We start from the raw sequence: 18034 nt of genomic DNA, 5'->3' as shown, positions 1-18034 counted from the left end.
CTAGTGGCTTAGGGCTGGTGTGTTCGGTGTTGCTGTATTCCAGGGTGAAGCTGATGACTAAGTGGTCTTTTCATGCTACTGGTAGGATGGAATCCATGGTGATTTGAGAGTTGAGGGTGAGGATCCAGTCCAGGGTTCTGCCTTTGGAATGAGTGGGTACATTGATCATTTGGGTGAAGTTCATGTCTGTCATGGCTAAATGGAAGGCAGAGGCCTCAGTGTCTAAAGGGTCTCCGAACCCCAGGTTAATGTCTCCTAGAACGATGCATTCGGTTTTGGGCTTAATGCTAGGCGTAAGCACTAGTGGAATGTCTAGGTTAGGGTGAGTGTTTTTATTTGGTGATCTGTAGACAACCCTGAAATTTGTAGTGGTTTTCGGGTTAGGCATATATTTAACAAGTAATAGTTTGTAGCCCTCTACTTGTTCTGTCGGGCAGGTTCTAAGTTGTAGTGACGTTCTAGCTATTATGGCCACTCCGCCTCCTTGGAGGTTGTCCCTGTCTGTTCTGAGGATGCTGTATCCTTGTGGGATGGCTATAGTTAGTAGAGGGCCTGCGGCCGGGTGTCGCCGTGTTTCTGTAATTGTTAGCATATCTAGTTGATGCTCTAGGATGAGGTCATGGATTTCAATGGCATGCGCTCTAGGTGACCACGCACTGATGAGTGCGCCTTTAATTTTAGGAACAGGGTCAGGGAGTGATATGGTGTTGGGGTTGGCTAGTTGCTGAGGTTTTTGTCTTTTTAATTGGTTTGTTGTGTTTTTCAGGAGGAGTTGTAATTTGGCTGTTTTTTGGCATGATTGCTGTTAATGTGTGGGAGGTTGTAGTTATAGTGAGGCTAGGCATATGGTGATTGGTTCTGGATCTGTCTCTAAGTCTGTTTAGTCCATGTATACCCAGGGAGGGTAGTGTGTTCGTGGGGGGGGTGAGGTGCAGTGGTGGGGGGGGGCTGGGAGGGAGCGATATCGCATATGGTGGTGGCAGTAGTCCTCTCCATAGTGTTGTGCATGGTAATGGAGGGGAATGGGGGAAGGGATGGGAGAAATGGGGTAGGGCATGTAACTGGGTGATGGAGCTGACAACCTAACCTGGCAAGGCCTTTGTTGACCATAATGAAATGTCCTTTTGTACAAGGCATGGAGTATGACATCATGCAGAAAGGGAACATTATCGTGGTCAGGAAAATTAGCATTACTGATTTAGGTGAGTGGGTGAGTAGTAGTGTTGGGTCCCTGTCTTAGGTCTCAGGCAACACACTAATCAAGTAGGGCGGTGGGCTGGGCTAGGCTTAGACTACAACCCGATATATCGAGTATGGCGGCAAGATAGGTATGGAGAGCAGCACACTAAACATTTGTAGCGGTGTACTGGGCATAGATTACAAAACACTATTCAAATATGGCGATACAATTGGAAATATGGCGGTATTGGGCATGGGAATCAGCACACTAAACACTTAAGGTGCGCGTTATAGTCTACAACACGCAAATCACGAAATGCGGTAGGTTGAGGTTTGAACTGATCATAAGGGGTACATTTCGGACCTTATATGTGCACAGCTTACTAAGGCAGCGGTGAATCATGGGTGTGGTTTCTGTAGTGCTGTCATGGGCCATACGTGACAGGCAGTCTTGTTGAGGCAGGTTAAAGGAGGGAGGCTTACTTGAGACAGGTCTGTTTCTACTATGCTCTGGAATTGCGTTTCCTCCGGTCAATCAGGATAGCACTTGGTTATTAGGTCTGAGGCGAGATTTCAGGTAATAGGTTCATAAGGATGAGCGTGGTCCAATGAGATGGCGGTAGTGTCCTGGGCCGTGCTGCCGGTGCGGACAGTGGCAGACAGGAAGGTGCCTTTGACTCTGTGGGCCTTAGACGAGGTGAGCCGGCTTCCGCCTCCGGCTTGCCTCTCCACCTTGCCTCTCCACCTATGGCCGTGCGAGTTTACTGGTTGCTAGGCAACCAATGTAAACAAATGACGCTCGTATGTGGCGGCGGCCATTTTATCATCAGCTGCGGCGCAGCTTCGGCGGTCTCTCGTGGCACTGGGTCGATTCAATGGGTGCCGTGTCTACCAAGGTGCAGGGGGCACTTGCTGGTAAGTGAGCTATATGAGTGCCTCCATGTTGACTGGAGCCCCCCAAGAAAGTAGTTCCAAGTAAAATAGTCCCAACCTAAACATGTTCTCCATAGTGATTATGAGCCTGGTTCCAAAGGCACCAGGACTGACTCCAAGAGTGTCTCGGGTGAGATTTTAGGGCCTTTAAGGCCATAATGGAACCCCGAATAGCTAGAGACTTCATTTCAACTCTGGAGTATACCTAAGACCCATAGCTACGTCCCAACCTAACAACCGCACTCCAAATCAGTATATTTCACCCGTTTTTCTTAAAAACTGTTTGGTTAATTTTAGGCGGAATCCGCATTTCTGCAAAGTTTTACACGTGTGAATTTAATTCTAAATTATTTCCAAACTTCCATTAAGATTTAAAGTGTTTACTTTTGCTCAAACTATAGCTCATGATTGTTAGCATCTTGTCAATGTTGCTCCTATAAATATTTATACTGATTTAAGGATTTTTGCACACTTTTCATTGTTTTGCTAAGCCATTTTCGAATGTCATTTTAAAAAGTGTAAGATTTCAAACCCGTTTTTCTCTCTTGTTTAGGGAATCTGTTTACTATTCTTTATTCCTGAATACCTGCTGCTTCCTTATATCTATTCAGAATTGCTTATTGGTGGGCTGAGGAATATTGCAGGGGGAAATCCTAACCCAAGTGCTATCTTTTCAAACAAGCCAAGAGTGTTCTTTTCTCTGTTTTATATTCTGTGTTGCTAAAAGTGAATTTAACTGCCTTACACACCTTATTATTTGTTCTTGTCACCACATTGGTGATTGCTGCTCTCTATAAAAAAGTATATGTTTAATTTGAATTTTAAATAAATAAATAATTACCTTTACCAACCAGCCTGATTCGTGGTCCATTGTGACCTGGGGGTATTTTGAGAAGGGGTGTGATATGAGCGGCATATCACTCAGAATATTGAACCTATAGACATAATAAAATAAGCATTTCAGCTGTGCGCTGCATACTACGCTGAGACCACGGTGTATCGCCTGATTGAAATACTTAACAGCTGTCTGGCTGTGCAGTGTAAGATTCTTGATACTAATTATTCTCACAGCGCATATAATAAATGACAAACCTTAATAGACATGTGTTGCACTGACACCATGTGTTGGTGTCGGTGCAAGAAAGGAGCGAGAAATAGACACATTTCAACATTGCCTTGAGGGCAGGTGAATGTGCACAGCACACATGCGCACATTCACCTGCCCTTTCACATCCTCTTTGCGCATTAACACCAAAAAGGGGGCGTTTCTGCACATATCCATGTGTGTGCCAAATCCGCAAACGCTGGCTCTCCCCACCCCATCTCCACTATACCGCCACCTTAACCTGCTCCCTCCTGACTGTGCACCTACCTTGCATTATGCCCCTCGTTCACCCTCTCTCATAACCCTCCACCAACTTATGTCAGTGCCAAACACCCAACTGCTCACTTACTGCTACCCTACCATTCAGACACTTCCTGCCCTTCACTCTGAGTAATTATTCAAGGGTAGTCTATATCCCCACACCTACTACCAAACGAACTACCTCTCACAAACACCATCCATCCTCCCACCCCTCTAATCTCGCCATATCACTTGTGCCAACGTTTTTTGGGAGAAACTGGCCCATAGAGGATCAACCTTCGAGACGTGTCTATCCGAGCAATTCTGCCAGTACTCCACATTTAACCACACAGTGCCTCACTTTAAATGGGGAAAGACATAATCAAATAAATACATTGGCACAGTTACTGTACAGGACCCAGTAGAAACAACCTACCATCACCTTACAACTTTCTGTTGCATGCATGCCAGTCGCCATTCCATTGTGGGGTGGCATGTCCAGAAATAAATATTCTAGTACTCTTTTTTTAAAACGTTTTTGCCCCCATTCGAAATGTACACAATCAATGGATTTGCTTAGTTTGGCCAGACCAGACTTAGAAAGCCCAACTTTGACAGAGGCCTGACTACAGTGCCTGAGTTGCTCAGTTCCCCAATGAGCATTGGTTGCCTAGGAGGGATCAAAATAAACACTAGGTAAATGTATACGCTTAGGCTGATTGTACATCTTCAGAAACTCCCCCTAGACTATTGAAGCCCTGACTAAATCGGCATGTCAGTTGTTGAGTACTTGCTGTATAATGTTTGTACAAAATGAAATAGCATCCAAATATTCTGCCTTTCTGTAATTGTAGCTTGTTAAGCAATTGAATTAGATGATTTTGGCATCACCCTTTCCTTCCACATTTAAATGGTCGAACTGTGAAGGTTCTATCATGCATACTTTATTTTTGCAGGAATGGCTTGTTCACCTTGAAAGCGTGGATTAACACCTTCCGTGGCAGCCATTCTGGCCGACTTGGGATGCAATGTACTTTCAAGGCATCCTTGATGGTCGCTGTGCGGGGAGAAGCAGAAGAGTGCCAACTGGGCATGCGAATGCCAGGCAGCCTTGGACAGTAGAATCACTCAAGAGATTGGGCGAGTTTATGGCCAGAAGAAACAACTTCATCACCTTACATTTTACAGTCAGCACATGACAGCATTCCACATGATCAATACTTTATTAAAAATGGTTGGAGAGGCAAACCAGCAGAAAAAACAAAGGATGGGCATATTGGAGTGTTGGGGCTGATTTTTGCAATGTAGCATTACTATATAGAAGGGGCTGGCAGTGGAGGAGATATAGTGCCTGTTTTGCCAGTTCCCCTGCAAGTAGTGATCACCTGGCAAGGAGTAATCTGGGATCAAACTAGATACTTGGTAAATATATGAGCTTAGGTTTCTGCCCAATCTCCTAGAGTGCACACAACCGGCCTGAAACTGTATCGACTGCATAGCGTTTACATATAAAAAAACATGGCCACTGGTTGCCCCCCACTTGCAGGGCTAAGCCACCATTTCAAATCCAGCGTCTCAAGGCCGGGGTGGGAGGCCAAGTGGTAGTGTAATTATTTCGGTCATCACTAACTCTTTCTACGCAATTCATATAACATCCTACTGGTTTGAATGATCGTTTGGAACTTCATTTAAGGTGTATGAATGGGGTCAATGTTTTGCTTGTTAATCTGTATAATTGACAGTAACGCTGTGTGGGCCATTCACTGTTCCTACTTTTGGAAGAAAGAGTAAGGGACTGAAGGGAGAAGCCAAAGGGGCTGATGAAGATTATTATAATGGGAGATTTCAATCTTCAGGTCGAACCCCTTGAGATCATGAATGGGCCGGTAGATGAAGAAGATGGTCTATAAGGTATAAAAGATCTAGTTGCTAATCAGCCACAGCAGAAATATAAAAATGGAGATGTGGGAGCCAGTGTGATAATGTCTCAGTGCATGTAATGGTAGATGTATGAGTGATCGCCCTGCTAGCCAAACCTTTGGAGCACACAATAAATCTAGTTTTATTATATTTTATTGAATATAGAGCCCTGGAAACTGGTGTGTGATTTCAGGGTGGTATATAGACCGGAAAGCAATCATGATCCATTTGTGGTACTGTGGCAGGATCGCTATTAGGTATGGTCATTGATATTAGTGGCAAGAACACAATCCCGATTGTGATCAGGGGTGAAGCAAGACGCACTGTTTTATGGAAAGCACTTGAGTTGGGGATCAAGTTATCCAATATCTATGGAAGTATTGTATCATTATTAGAGGCATTTTTCTTGGCTAACAGGATGGCAGGTAAACGCTGGCCCCGCCCTGCATGAAGCTTTATTCACAGTGTTGGGAGGTTGCGTCAGCAAACCCTGGTATGACGTTAAAGCAAAAGTGATGCGTGGCATCCCTTAGTATGATGGAGAATGACGCCAGGGTAAAACTGTGTTCATTGAACATGCTAAGGGAGTTCAGGGCAGTGACTCTAGCAGAGGCTAGAAGCAGATATTGTAAATTGTTGAAAACTAAGAAACTGGAATGTTCAAAGCGTTTATGGGATGCTCTCCTCATGGCTTCTAAATCAAATGACTCCAAAATCTTTCCCATTGGGGTGGGAAAATGCAGAGAGCAAAATCTGGCCCAGGATAGCATACCCAGAGCAATCTGGATTGCCCATTTTGAAACTCTCTATAAGGAAAGGAAACAAGAACTGTCTCTAGTAAGATTAGGAAGGATCAAATGAGGAGTGTATCCCATGGAGTAGAAAGTCCTCTATCTTTCACTCTGAAGGAAGTTAGGAATGTGCTCGTGTTACAAAAACCTGGGAAAGCCCCAGTACAAGTTATGGTCCCAATTCATCTGTTTAGCCACGAGGCAGACATTTGGTGCCCATGATTTGTGAAACTCTTTAATGTGGTGTTGTCAGAAGGTTTGGTGCCACCCACCAGGACCCAGGCTGTCATTCAAGAAGAGGGATATGGCTTTTTCTGCAAACTATAGACCCCTCTCCCTTCTCGATACGGGTAGCAAGGTGTTTGCCAAGGCACTCCTGGCACTCCTAGAGGCTAGGATCCTGGAGGTGGGGGCCCAAAGACATCTGCAGTCTGGGTTCCAGTAAAACTTTAGTATTAAAAACAGATAAAAATGTTATGCTACAGAATATGAATGTATATGCCGCCTCTGTTGATCTAAGAACAGCTTTTGCTAGTGTCCCGTGAGCTGAGCTATGGACGATATTAAATGATCTGGGTATGCCGTCATTCATTTTGATAGCTGTTCAGTTACTGTACAGAGACAATGGTGCTGTAGTCGGGTATTCCCTTGATGGGTGAACAACGCACAAGGTAAATGTTGAAATTGGAATAAGGTAGGGTTGTGTCTTGGCCCCTAACCTATTCTCTTTATTCATTTAAGGGGTAATCTACAATTTGTTATCTGGGCCAACAGAGGCTCTCACCTTGGCGGATGAGAAAATTCTGATTCTCACGTTCGCCAATGATTCTGTTTTTCTCTCATTGACTCCCATGGGTCTTCGCACTCAGCTAAATATATTTGAAAAATTTGTTGCGGATAACGGCTTGGTCATAAATACCCAGATAACAAAATCAATGGTTTTTAGTACAGATCAAAGAAAATTCCCAGACTTGTGATTAATTTGAAAGATGGGCCCATTGACCAAGTTTCTTGGTAGGATTATTTAGGGGGTCAGGGTGAAAGCTAATGGCACCTGGGGGGACAGTACTCTTTCCACCACGCTTAAGGTTCCATGAACCCTTTGTGTGGGAAACCAGGGCTGGCATATGTAGATGATTGATTATTCAGTTGCGCAGAGAGTACTTTTGCAGTGCAAAGTGACTTTGCTCCGCAAAAATGCACTTTGCACAATTCTGTTAATCAGGGCCAGTTCAACGTGTTTGTTTGCAGTGCACAGTGACTTTGCACTGCGCTAAAAGGTCCATGAATTAGGCCCTAAAGGTTTTTTAAAGTTCATCTCTGAAAATATAATTTGTGAATTTTAAATCTGAACTTCCACAACTGACCTAACGCCGCCATTACACTTGTCCAGAGAAATTACAATGTATTCTTTCTCTATTGGGCACGCTTTCTCCTCAATTGTAACATGTTTTCCAACTGGAGCTATCTGCCATCCATACAGTGCCACATTTTCAGTTGATATCTATTTTGCACCCTTTATAGTGTTGTTTTTCACAGGTTGGAAAAAAGTCTTATTCAAGTAACTTTTTGAAAACTAGATCTCTGATTGGGCAGTTCATGTTTTCTTTTTCTTTTTTTTTTATTAGTTATGACACCCTTATACCCTTGATGGAAGGAGCATGTGTTTGGTATGTACCAGGTGAGCTAGAAGGCTGTTTGTTTCTATATGCATTATATCAATCAAGTAGGCCATGGTGCTGCTTCATAGTGCACTCTCAGGCTGTTCCTTTTAGTGTAACCCTGTTCTATATACGAATGACATGGGGCTCGGTCAAACTATATACTTTTTCATTTTTGTTTTGTTTTTTGTTGATTGTTCTTTTTAGTGTTCCCAGCTGCTTTCTTTTAGTCAGCATTTCCATGAAGAGACTGCCTCCCTAAGGAAAGTCATAGGGTAAAGTGGGATATTTCCCTAAAAACACTGCCTCCGTAAGGAAAGTCACAGGGTAAAGCGAGATATTTCCATAAAGACACTGCCTCCCTAAGGTGATTCATAGGGTAAGGTGGGACATATCCATGAAGACACTGCCTCCCTAAGGAAAGTCGCAGGGTAAAGTGGGATATTTCCATGAAGACACTGCCTCGCTAAGGAAAGTCACAGAGTAAAGCGTGATATTTCCATGAAGACAATGCCTCCGTAAGGAAAGTCACAAGGTAAAGCAGGATATTTCCATGAAGACACTTCCTCCCTAAGGTAAGTCACAAGGTAAAGCAGGATATTTCCATGAAGACACTGCCTCTCAAAGGTAAGTCACAGGGTAAAGCGGGATATTTCCATGAAGACAATGCCTCCCTAAGGAATAAGGAAAGATACAAGGTACAGCAGGATATTTCCATGAAGATACTGCCTCCCTAAGGAAAGTCACAAGGTAAAGCAGGATATTTCCATGAAGACACTGCCTCCCTAAGGTAAGTCACAGGGTAAAGCGGGATATTTCCATGAAGACACTACCTCCCTAAGGAATAAGGAAAGAGACAAGGTACAGCAGGATATTTCCATGAAGATACTGCCTCCCTAAGGAAAGTCACAAGGTACAGCAGGATATTTCCATGAAGACACTGTCTCTCTAAGGAAAGTCACATGGTAAAGCAGGATAAGCGGGCCTTTAACGAAGCAGCATGATGATTTTAGAGCATTAATCGGTGGCCTCGAACTACAATACATTTCACATTGTTTTAATTGTGACATTTCACATTGTTTGAATTGTGACCACCAAAAGTAATTTTGATCGCTAAAGTAAGGGTGGCCAATGTTGTGTAAGATATGTTCAGAAAAGGGCAATTCAATGGAATATATTGGCTATATGCCCTGTAACATTCAGAAAATGCATCGTGGATGTGTTATGCTTTTTTTCCTTACGTGTTATTCGTTCTACAAAACACAGCTAAGAGCAGATCAATACTTACGTTCTCTTCCGATAGCTTGTCTATGGTCACCTTTGCTTCTATTAAATGGTTATTTAGCGCCAAGACTTCATGGCCTAGCGCTCGTTTTTCTTCTTCGTAATGTTGCCCCTGTAAAAGTCAGGATGAATTAGTTGGTGTGCACCCAAACAACTTCCTCTCTGTTGGTGTGCACCTAAACAACTTCCTCTCTGGCTGAATACAGTAAAGATTTTAATGTCACGGACAGTTAATTTGGATAGGATATCAAGTCAGTTTATAACGGCACTATATAAAACCATCTATTCCATCAGCCAATTGGTAGCAAGACATTTGCAAGAAAATAACTGGAAGATAAGGATAGCAGAGGTGGTGCAAAGATATTCACAACACATCTTAATAGCAACATGTAATATTTAAGGACTTCGTGTTTGCCCACTTAAAACTGCAAACCAAAAACAGTAATACACAAAACTTAATTCAGGTAGCTACATAATAACATGCAAATGTGTGTTTTAATCATATTTTTTCTTTGCTGGTTGTCGCATTTCCACCCTTCAAGGCTTCCAGGAAGTATACACATAGATGAAATATCACATAATGCGTTTGATATGAACTGCATTGCACCATGAGCTAAATTACTGTCATGCTGACTATGGGAAAAGAATGATGGGGAAAGATATGCAGGACAAAGACTGATCTAGACCGTGAGACCTTATCAACAAACCACAGCCAGTTACTGATTTGAGAATGTGCAACTACTCGGACTACACATTTATTTCTTTTTTTGCCCATTGATATACATCTAAAACCGATCAACCAGCACCCTTTCCACAGTGTGGTGCTAGGCGCAGAATGCATAGCTGATGCACATGTTTTTAATCACACTCACCATATCGCGTTATCTACTGTACTGCACTGTAAGCACCAAATGTCATCCTCAAGGTGGTGCCCAACACACAGTGATGAATCAGCTGTGCTTCAGCTTATATATGCCTGAATGCACTTCATAACCACAGCATTGGCAGTATAGAGGCTTTATGGGAGCAGCTTTGTGAGCTGTGTGCCAACCTCTTAACCAGTGCTCTTTAAGTTTGAATTATTATGACCTGAAATGGCATATGTATGCCTATTTTTTTAAAAAAGAGCAAGAACAGCTGAAAAGGTTTTTTGTGCATGTGGCAGCGGCCCTTCCCTTATTGGTGGGTACACCACTTTTCGCCACAAAAACTCACTATGTTCTATGGATGGAATATCTCCAGGACTGTTGGCAGGAGAGGTGCTCGGCTACCAAATGCCCAGTATCGTATTGAGAAACTTTTCTATTAACATAAAATAATATATAATTATAGGAATATGATGTCATTTTGTAAAATAGTTGGTGTTCATTGACTATGTTGTCGTAGTTGTCATTTTGATAGCGCTCACAACCAGCAGGTATCAGCGCTGGGAATCAAATAGTTGAGAAGGAGAAAAAAAGTGCAGATATTAGAATTGAAAGGTTTTACATTTTTGGCAGAAAGTCAAGGATTTGTCACAAAAGGTAGGAGTTTCAGAGTGCAGCTCCCTGGACCAGGAACGAGTGGCCCCTTGCTTTTTCCTGCTTAAAGTGAAGGACACCTACTGGATAGGGCCGGGGACCTGGTTCCGCCCTGCTTCCGGATGTTGAACATCGTGGTGGTGTTGTCGGTGAAGATCCTCACCACCTTGCCCTTGAGGGACCGAAGAAAGGACCTGAGGGCCCAGAACACTGCACGGAGCTCCAAGATGTTGATGTGGAGTGACTTCTCCTCCGGGAGCCAAAGGCCTCTCGCGTGAAGATCTCCGGAGTGCACTCCCCAACCTCCCAGGGAGGCGTCCGTCGTCACCGTCACCTGGTGAGCTGGGGTCTGAAAGTCCATGCCCGCCGACAGATGGGAGCGGTTACCCCACCACCGGATCGCCTGACGGAACGCCTTGTTGAGAGGGATCCTGTCCTCAAAGCTGCCCTTCGACTGGACCCAGCGGGCGTCGAGGAACTCTTATAAGGGCCGCATCCGAAGCCTGCAAAGGCACACCAGATAAAGGCAGGAGGACATCATCCCGAGGAGGGATTTGATAGATCTTACCCTGGCCATGTCCGTGGCCAGCAGACGCTGCACCTTGCCCAGAATGGTCCTGGTCCTTTCCTCCGACGGCGAGGCCAGCCGCGCCACTGTGTCGAGCTTGGCTCCCAGAAACAGGGTGACTTGCGACGGAACCAGGTGGGATTTTGGAAAGTTGATGGAGAATCCCAGGTCCGTGAGCAGCTGGACGGTCTTCGCAGTGTGCTCCACGGCGAGCTCCCTTGTCCTTGCCCGGATGAGCCAGTCGTCCAGGTAGGGGTAGACGTGGATCCCCTGTAGGCGCAGCCGCGCCACCACCGGTGCGAGGCGCTTGGTGAACACCCTGGGTGCCGACTTCAATCCGAACGGGAGGGCCTTGAACTGGTAGTGCCGCCCTTGGAACACGAACCTGAGGAACTTTCGGTGTCTTTTTAGAATGGGGATGTGGAAGTATGCATCCTCCAAGTCCAACAACGACAGGAAATCGCCCTCCTCCAGCTGTCCCAGCACGTGCTGGAGGGTGACCATACGGAACTTCTGGGCCTTGATATACTTGTTCAGTCATTGCAGGCGCCATCCTCCTGTCTTCTTTTTTACGAGGAAGTACCTTGAGTAAACTCCGGAGCCCCGAAGCCTCTTTGGGACGAGCTCGATGGCACACTTCCTGAGCATCGCCCTTACTTCCAACAGTAGTTGAGGGACGTGATTTTCCTTCCTGGCCACGGGTGGAACGCGAGGGCACTTCTTCTGAAACTCGAGGGCGTGCCCTTGGGCCAGGGCGTCCAGCACCCAACGGTCGGTGGAGATGGACTCCCACACGCTGACGAACCTCGCCAGCTGGCCTCCCACCGGGGTGCTTCAGCAGGGGCCCGACCCCACGGTCAGTTCAACTTGTTTGGAGGCCGCCTTGCCTCCTTGACCTCCCTGTCGACGACGACGGGCACCACCTGACTTGCCGCGTCCGCTGTAGGCTTCCTGGGATGAAGATCTTGCCACTTGGCGGTACGTGGAGGAGCCACTGCCGGATCCCTTGGAGGCACCATGTCTGCCTCTGGAGCTCCGAAAGGACAGCCGTCGTCGTTGGAGCACTCCCAGTGCCCGGGCAGTCTCTGTGCCTTTCTTGATGGCCTGAAGGGACTCATTAACCACCTTCCCAAACAGGTTTTTCCCGTCGAAGGTCATGTCCAAAACCTTGGTTTGTACGTCCTGGCGGAAATCCGTGGCCTTGAGCCATCCTCGTCGTCTCAAGCAAACGCTGCTGCCCAACTGACGGAAACCGGTGTCGTTGATGGCGTCGTCCGAAGCAATCTCACCCTCCTGTAGGATTCCAAGGGCCTCAGCCCTTTTGGCGTCCGGAAGGAAGTCCAACAGAGGGGCGATTTTGAACCACAACTCCCTGTCGTAGTGGGCTACGATAGCCAGGGCGTTGGCCGCCTCGATAGTCGCCGCTGCGGATAAGATGATCCATCGTCCCATTGTGTCCAGCTTCCTGCCCTCACCGTCCGGCGGGGAAGTTGATGTCAAGGCCGATGCCCCCCCCAGCTTTCTTCTTTGCCGCTGCCGAGACGACCGAATCCAGGGTAGGTTGCGCCCGAAGGCACAAGGGGGCAGCGTCGGGGACCCGGTACTTCTTCTCGTACAGGTCCCTCTTTGCCGGCGGCGTGGCAGGGTTCTTGAGGAGGGCGAGCCCCTCATCCCAGATGTCATCAAGAAGCGGTACGGCGAGGACTTCCTTTTAGCCTCGCGCCGTTGGTAAAGGAACCCTTCCTTCTTCTTCTCTTCTGGGCAGAGCTGGAAGAGCTTGGATGCCCTGGAAATCATGGCATGAAAGGATCCAATCTCGTCGGGCAGGGACGCCCGAACAGGGGGCGACGGGGGACACGTCCCGTCGTCACCTCCGTCGTCATCTGTACCTGTCGTAGCCATGTCCGTGCCTGTATCATCCCCGTGGGTAGTAGACCGGGGGGAAGGCAGAGCAGGCCAGAGAGGTGGCATAGGATGCGTCGTCCTCCTCTTATGCGGTGGACTTTCCGAAGGTCCTGGCTCCGGTTCCCCCGTCGGGTCTGGCTCAGGTACCTTCGTCGGGGGGAGGGGCAACCTTGTCCTTATCTCCGAGCATAAGGACTGAATCGCTGACAAAATGGGCGCGAAGTGTCCTGCGGCGCCAGAAACGACGGGCGCGATGGCTCTTGAGGAGCCTTGTCGGCGACACCGTCGCTCTAGTCGTCGCCCTCGTCGGGATCCCGCCCGATGGGCTGGGCCTCTTCCACGACTTCGATGAGCTCTTCTTCAGAGGTCGTGTCCGTATCCACGATGGCCACCAGCCCCTCCCCCACTTTTTCCAACAAGGACTTTGTGGGGGTCTTCACAATGGGCCTGAAAGACGACTTCCTCCGCGGGGGCAGGGAGACTCTGGGTCCTGAGGTCGCCTCCACTGGTGTAGCCTCCACAGGCTGAGCCAGGGCCGCGGCGACATCCTCAATCGAGGTCTTCGCAGGGTGAATTAAGGCCATCGTCATCTTCTGGACGCCTGGGGCCTTCACCTTGGGGTGAGGGTCCGAGCCTCGCTCCCCCTCTGCCAGAATCTTCGAGATCGACCGGGGCCTCTCCAGAAGCTTTGCTGGGTTCTCGGACTTCCTCTTACCCGAGCCAGAGCGTTGGCTCGTGGTTGATGGCGCCGGGGAGGATGCGCTCTGCCTGGCAGCCAAGGAGCCCGACCGTTTGGCGCTCCCGGTGCCCGCGGACTAACGGTGCTTAGCCTTTTGTTGGGCCCCCGTTGCCGGGGTGCCCTCACAGGACTTAGAAGACCGCTCGGACTTCTTTTTCTTCTTCTCGCCTGACGGGCTCTTCCCTTCTAGCCAGTTGGCGAGACGGAGGTGGCGATCCTTCATGGTCCGCTTCGACATGTTCCCACAAAACGCACAGTCCTTCTCCGTGTGCGTCTTGTCCTCATGGAGACAGTAGAGGCATAACGAATGCTCGTCCTCCTTGAAAACATTCTGAAGCTGGCATCCAGCGCAGGTCCCGAACAGCTTCCCGGGTGTCGAGCTTCCTTTCTCCTGGGCCATGTCCGGGGTAGGCCTCGGAACTTCTGGAATCCTCCAAAAGCGTACCTTGACAAAATCTTCACCCTTGAGGGGCGTAGAAAACTCCAAAACGGATCCCTGTTGATCGGATGTAGAAACGGTGGAGCTTGAGGCTCTATTTAACCGAAAAATGAGAAAAAATCTCCTGAAAAATTGTGAAGACGCAGCAAAAGCTCGAGAGCTACAGCACGAGGACTCCCAACACTTGAACATGCAGTAAAAATCTGAGGATGGCTGCCAGAGGCGGGGCTTAGGGAGAGGGCAGTCATTGGCTGGGGGCAGTATGACCCAAATACCAGTGATTGGTTACTACTAAGAAAGAGATCAGAAACGAAACCGATACTGATTTTTTTCTATACCGAGGATTCCCGGCCTGACGATGGGGAATATTCATGAGCATGTGAATCCATGCCAGACCTCATGCTGGAGAAATTTTAAGCATTTTGCCACAGGGATCTTCAAGTTGGTGGCCAAGCCCCATTTGTGAGTTCATGGGAGATTGCACCCGGAACTCTACTCTTCTTCCTATTCTGTTCTATTGAGTTCAGCGTCTAGCTCTGGCTTCTGCTCTTCTGCTCCCATCTTCTCAACCTCTTCTTTCTCTGGGTGTTCTTTCACTTATGGGTGGCCTCTTTATTGGGGCCTAAATGATACCACTTCTGACACCACTAGTTCCAAATGGCCTCAGAAATCCACAGACACATATTGTATATTTAAGGTGTTTTATTAAAGTTTTATAGAACTGATCTGGGAAGGCTGGGATGTTGAAACTAAGGCAATCCCTACACCTCTCTCGACCTTCCTGTGGTCTCTTTCACCCTATCCCAGGTGCCCGTAACCCCCAGAATCTCCCCAACATACTCTAAAGCAAGAAGACCCCCTATTATTGAAGTTTCTCTAGTCTTGATGGGAAACCATCAAGACTGAGCCCTTTCTGCCCATCTCCCTCTGGGACCGTGTAAGGGATACTGCTGGTCTTTTGCACTGCACAAGGTCACCAGGATTTTCTCTACGAGTCCCTCCCCTTCTCCCTCTCTGTCTCTATCCCTCCCTTTATCTGTTTCTCTACTCTCCTCTCTTTGATCTTCCTCGTCTCCCCATCTGTCTCTTCCCCTGTACTTTTTTCCTTATTCGTTCACTTCTCTCTCTTCCCCCTTTCCTTCTATCTACTCCCCTCTCTTCTCTGCCGTCACTTCATCCACCCTCTCACTATCTGCACCACTTTCCTTTACTATTTATTTCCCCCTCTCACTTTTCTCCCATTTCTCCCTACTACCTTCCTCCTTTTACCTTGCGCCGACCCGACTATCACTCCAACTACCACTGTTCATTTTCTTCACCGACCACCACTACAATCAGCTGGTCTTCACGCTTCGCGCTTCGGCGGACGTGTTCACTAACTTTCCAGCTGCAGATAGCTTTGGAGATAAGGTAGCCCTCGTGGCTTTCTGCAGCATTGCGCACAGGCCCCAGCACCTCAAAAAACAATTGTGCTGCTAATTTTAAATGCATCTGCCATTTTTTCGACGCGTGATCACACAAGCCGAAATTGCAAGGAAGCACATGTTTTTTAATCACTGTATGCTTTGTGTACTTTGCAGGGTGCGATTTCACCCAATGTGTTTCTGTGCCTGTAAAAAGGGGGATTTATATTTTATTCAGGTCACTTGCCCTGCTGCACACACTCCTCCTCCAAGATGGCTGCACCCTGTACAATACTTTTCTTTTCGTGTAGCCTGGGCCTGACCCCCCACCATTGGCTACTCTATCCTACTTGAGCCAATCAGTGGCACCGGGAGGTTGGAGCCGTCCCATGCTCAAATGCCCACATCTAAGGCTATGTCTGCTCCCTAGCTGTGTCTGGGATCTCCCCTTCACCCTGCATGTGCATATGGAGTTTGATCCTCCACCACCCTCAACGGAACATTTATCATTTTTCGGAGGGTTAGTTCCCTCAACCAAATTCATCCATCATCTACCTCCTCACCTGTTGACTGTCACACTCCCTCCCACTCCATCTCATCTTCCACTCTTACCAACAAAAATAAATCGAACTTAGCTGTGCCCAGTGGCTGCATTGTGTTTTCACCTTATCCTGCTCAAATTGAACTTAGCTGTGCCCAGGGGTGGCATTGTGTGCTTTTCATCTTATCCTGCTAAAATTGAGGTTAGCTTTGTGCACTACCCTCTGTCTCCCTCCCATCCCTTGTTGCCCGCCCCCTTCCTACCTGTGCCTCAGTACTTCAGACTGGTAAGTGCCCTCCTCACCACTGCAGCTAGCTATGTCACTCTCTATTTCTCCTATCTTCTCTAACTGCATCGCTATCTCCTATCACTAAATCTGTCTGGAAGATACTTAAGGAGGACATACTTGGCTCCAACCCTGGCCTTCCTATTGACACCTATGTCATGGCTTCAGCCAGAGGCTCTCACTGACATCCTTTTCTTCGTTAACCCACCTGACCATGGTCAACTTCCTCTCTCCTATCACCTCTTCTCCCATTAATGGTGACCCTCGCTGGGAGGTACTCCTTGACCTCTTTGCCAGAGTCATCATTAATGTGTATTTCAGTGGAACCATCATGGTCCAGGGTCATCAACCCAGCATTCTCCTCTTTGATGGGCTCCTCCCTCGCCCCTCTAACCTCACCTCTCCCTCCGGCCCTGCCTTCTGTGCCTTCCTCCTCCTCTGCACAGGCTCCCTTGCCCACTGTGCCTTCCTCCTCCCCTGCACAGGCCCCCTTGCCACTGTGCCTCCTCTTCCTCTGCACAAGCTCCCTTTCCCACTGTGCCTTCCTCTTCTTCTGCACCGCTTGCTGCACTGTCCTGGCTCCCTTCTTGGCCTTGGCTCCCCCGCCATCCTCCACTATCCCTCTGGCCCTCTTGCCACCCTTGGGGTTCGGGGTACAACAGTCCCCTGTGCCCCCACGTGGACGACCTTCAAAGATGGCAAGCTGCTCAACGTTGCCACGCTCAACACTTGCTCTGCTATCAAACACTCGTCTGACATCTGCAACCTCCTTGAACTCATGGATCTTGATGTGCTCGCCATCACAGAGAAATGGCTCAGGTATAGCTTTGTCACAAGCTTTGACACACTCCTTCCCAATGGCTACAAAATCCTCTCTGCGCCCAGGCCAAAGAAGATGGGGTGGGGAGAGTGGTGCTGATCTTCCCAGAATGGATATCTATGTCCATCTTCCCCACTCAGGCCTACTCCTCCTTTCAGTGCCTAGTCTGCAGGCTCTCACTCTCTCCTTAATCTTCCCTCCTTATGGCCACCATCTATTGGGCACCAGGACAGTGCACTATTCTTCCTCTCGGAATGGGCGGACCGGGCCTCCTCTCTACTTTTCTCCGTCTCTCACCTCCTCCTGATGGGTGATCTCTACATCCACCTGGACTCTCCTGAATCCTCAGGGCCTTTCCGCAACCTATGCACCACTCTCACCCTCTCTATCCTACCCACTGGCTCCACGCACACCACAGGCCACACTTTGGATGCTCTCATCTCTATTAACATCCCTCTCTCTAACCCTCTCACTCCCTCTCACTCTTGGACTGACCACTCTTCTCTCAACACGCCTGAAACTCTCCTCTCCTCTTGCAGCAACACACATGGCTAGGCCACTCTGCTTCAAAGTCACCAGACCCATGAAAAAAGTGACGGTATCTGCTTTTGCCCCCACCTACCCACTGACTCCCATTCTGACAAAGCCCTCGCGAAACTCAATCTCTCCATCTCCAACTTTTGCCCCTGTCCAGAGGGTC

The 18034-nt window shown here is 47.9% G+C and overlaps 1 protein-coding gene across 3 annotated transcripts in view; it reads right to left on the bottom strand.

Moving 5' to 3' along the window:
- The window catches only part of BEGAIN (brain enriched guanylate kinase associated), a 1200709-nt gene that overhangs the window by 183275 nt on the left and 999400 nt on the right, over nucleotides 1–18034 (bottom strand). For all 3 annotated transcript variants that reach the window (XM_069637769.1, XM_069637771.1, XM_069637770.1), the window contains one exon: nucleotides 9118–9225. In XM_069637769.1, coding sequence (XP_069493870.1) covers nucleotides 9118–9225 — 108 coding nt within the window. The remainder of the gene's footprint in view (nucleotides 1–9117; nucleotides 9226–18034) is intronic.

Source organism: Ambystoma mexicanum, chromosome 14 (genome assembly GCF_040938575.1).
Source record: "Ambystoma mexicanum isolate Mex_15411 chromosome 14, UKY_AmexF1_1, whole genome shotgun sequence".
NCBI classification, from domain to species: Eukaryota; Metazoa; Chordata; class Amphibia; order Caudata; family Ambystomatidae; genus Ambystoma; species Ambystoma mexicanum.
Note: the sequence above shows the minus strand (reverse complement) of the source record. Positions and strands in the feature narration are given on the sequence as shown.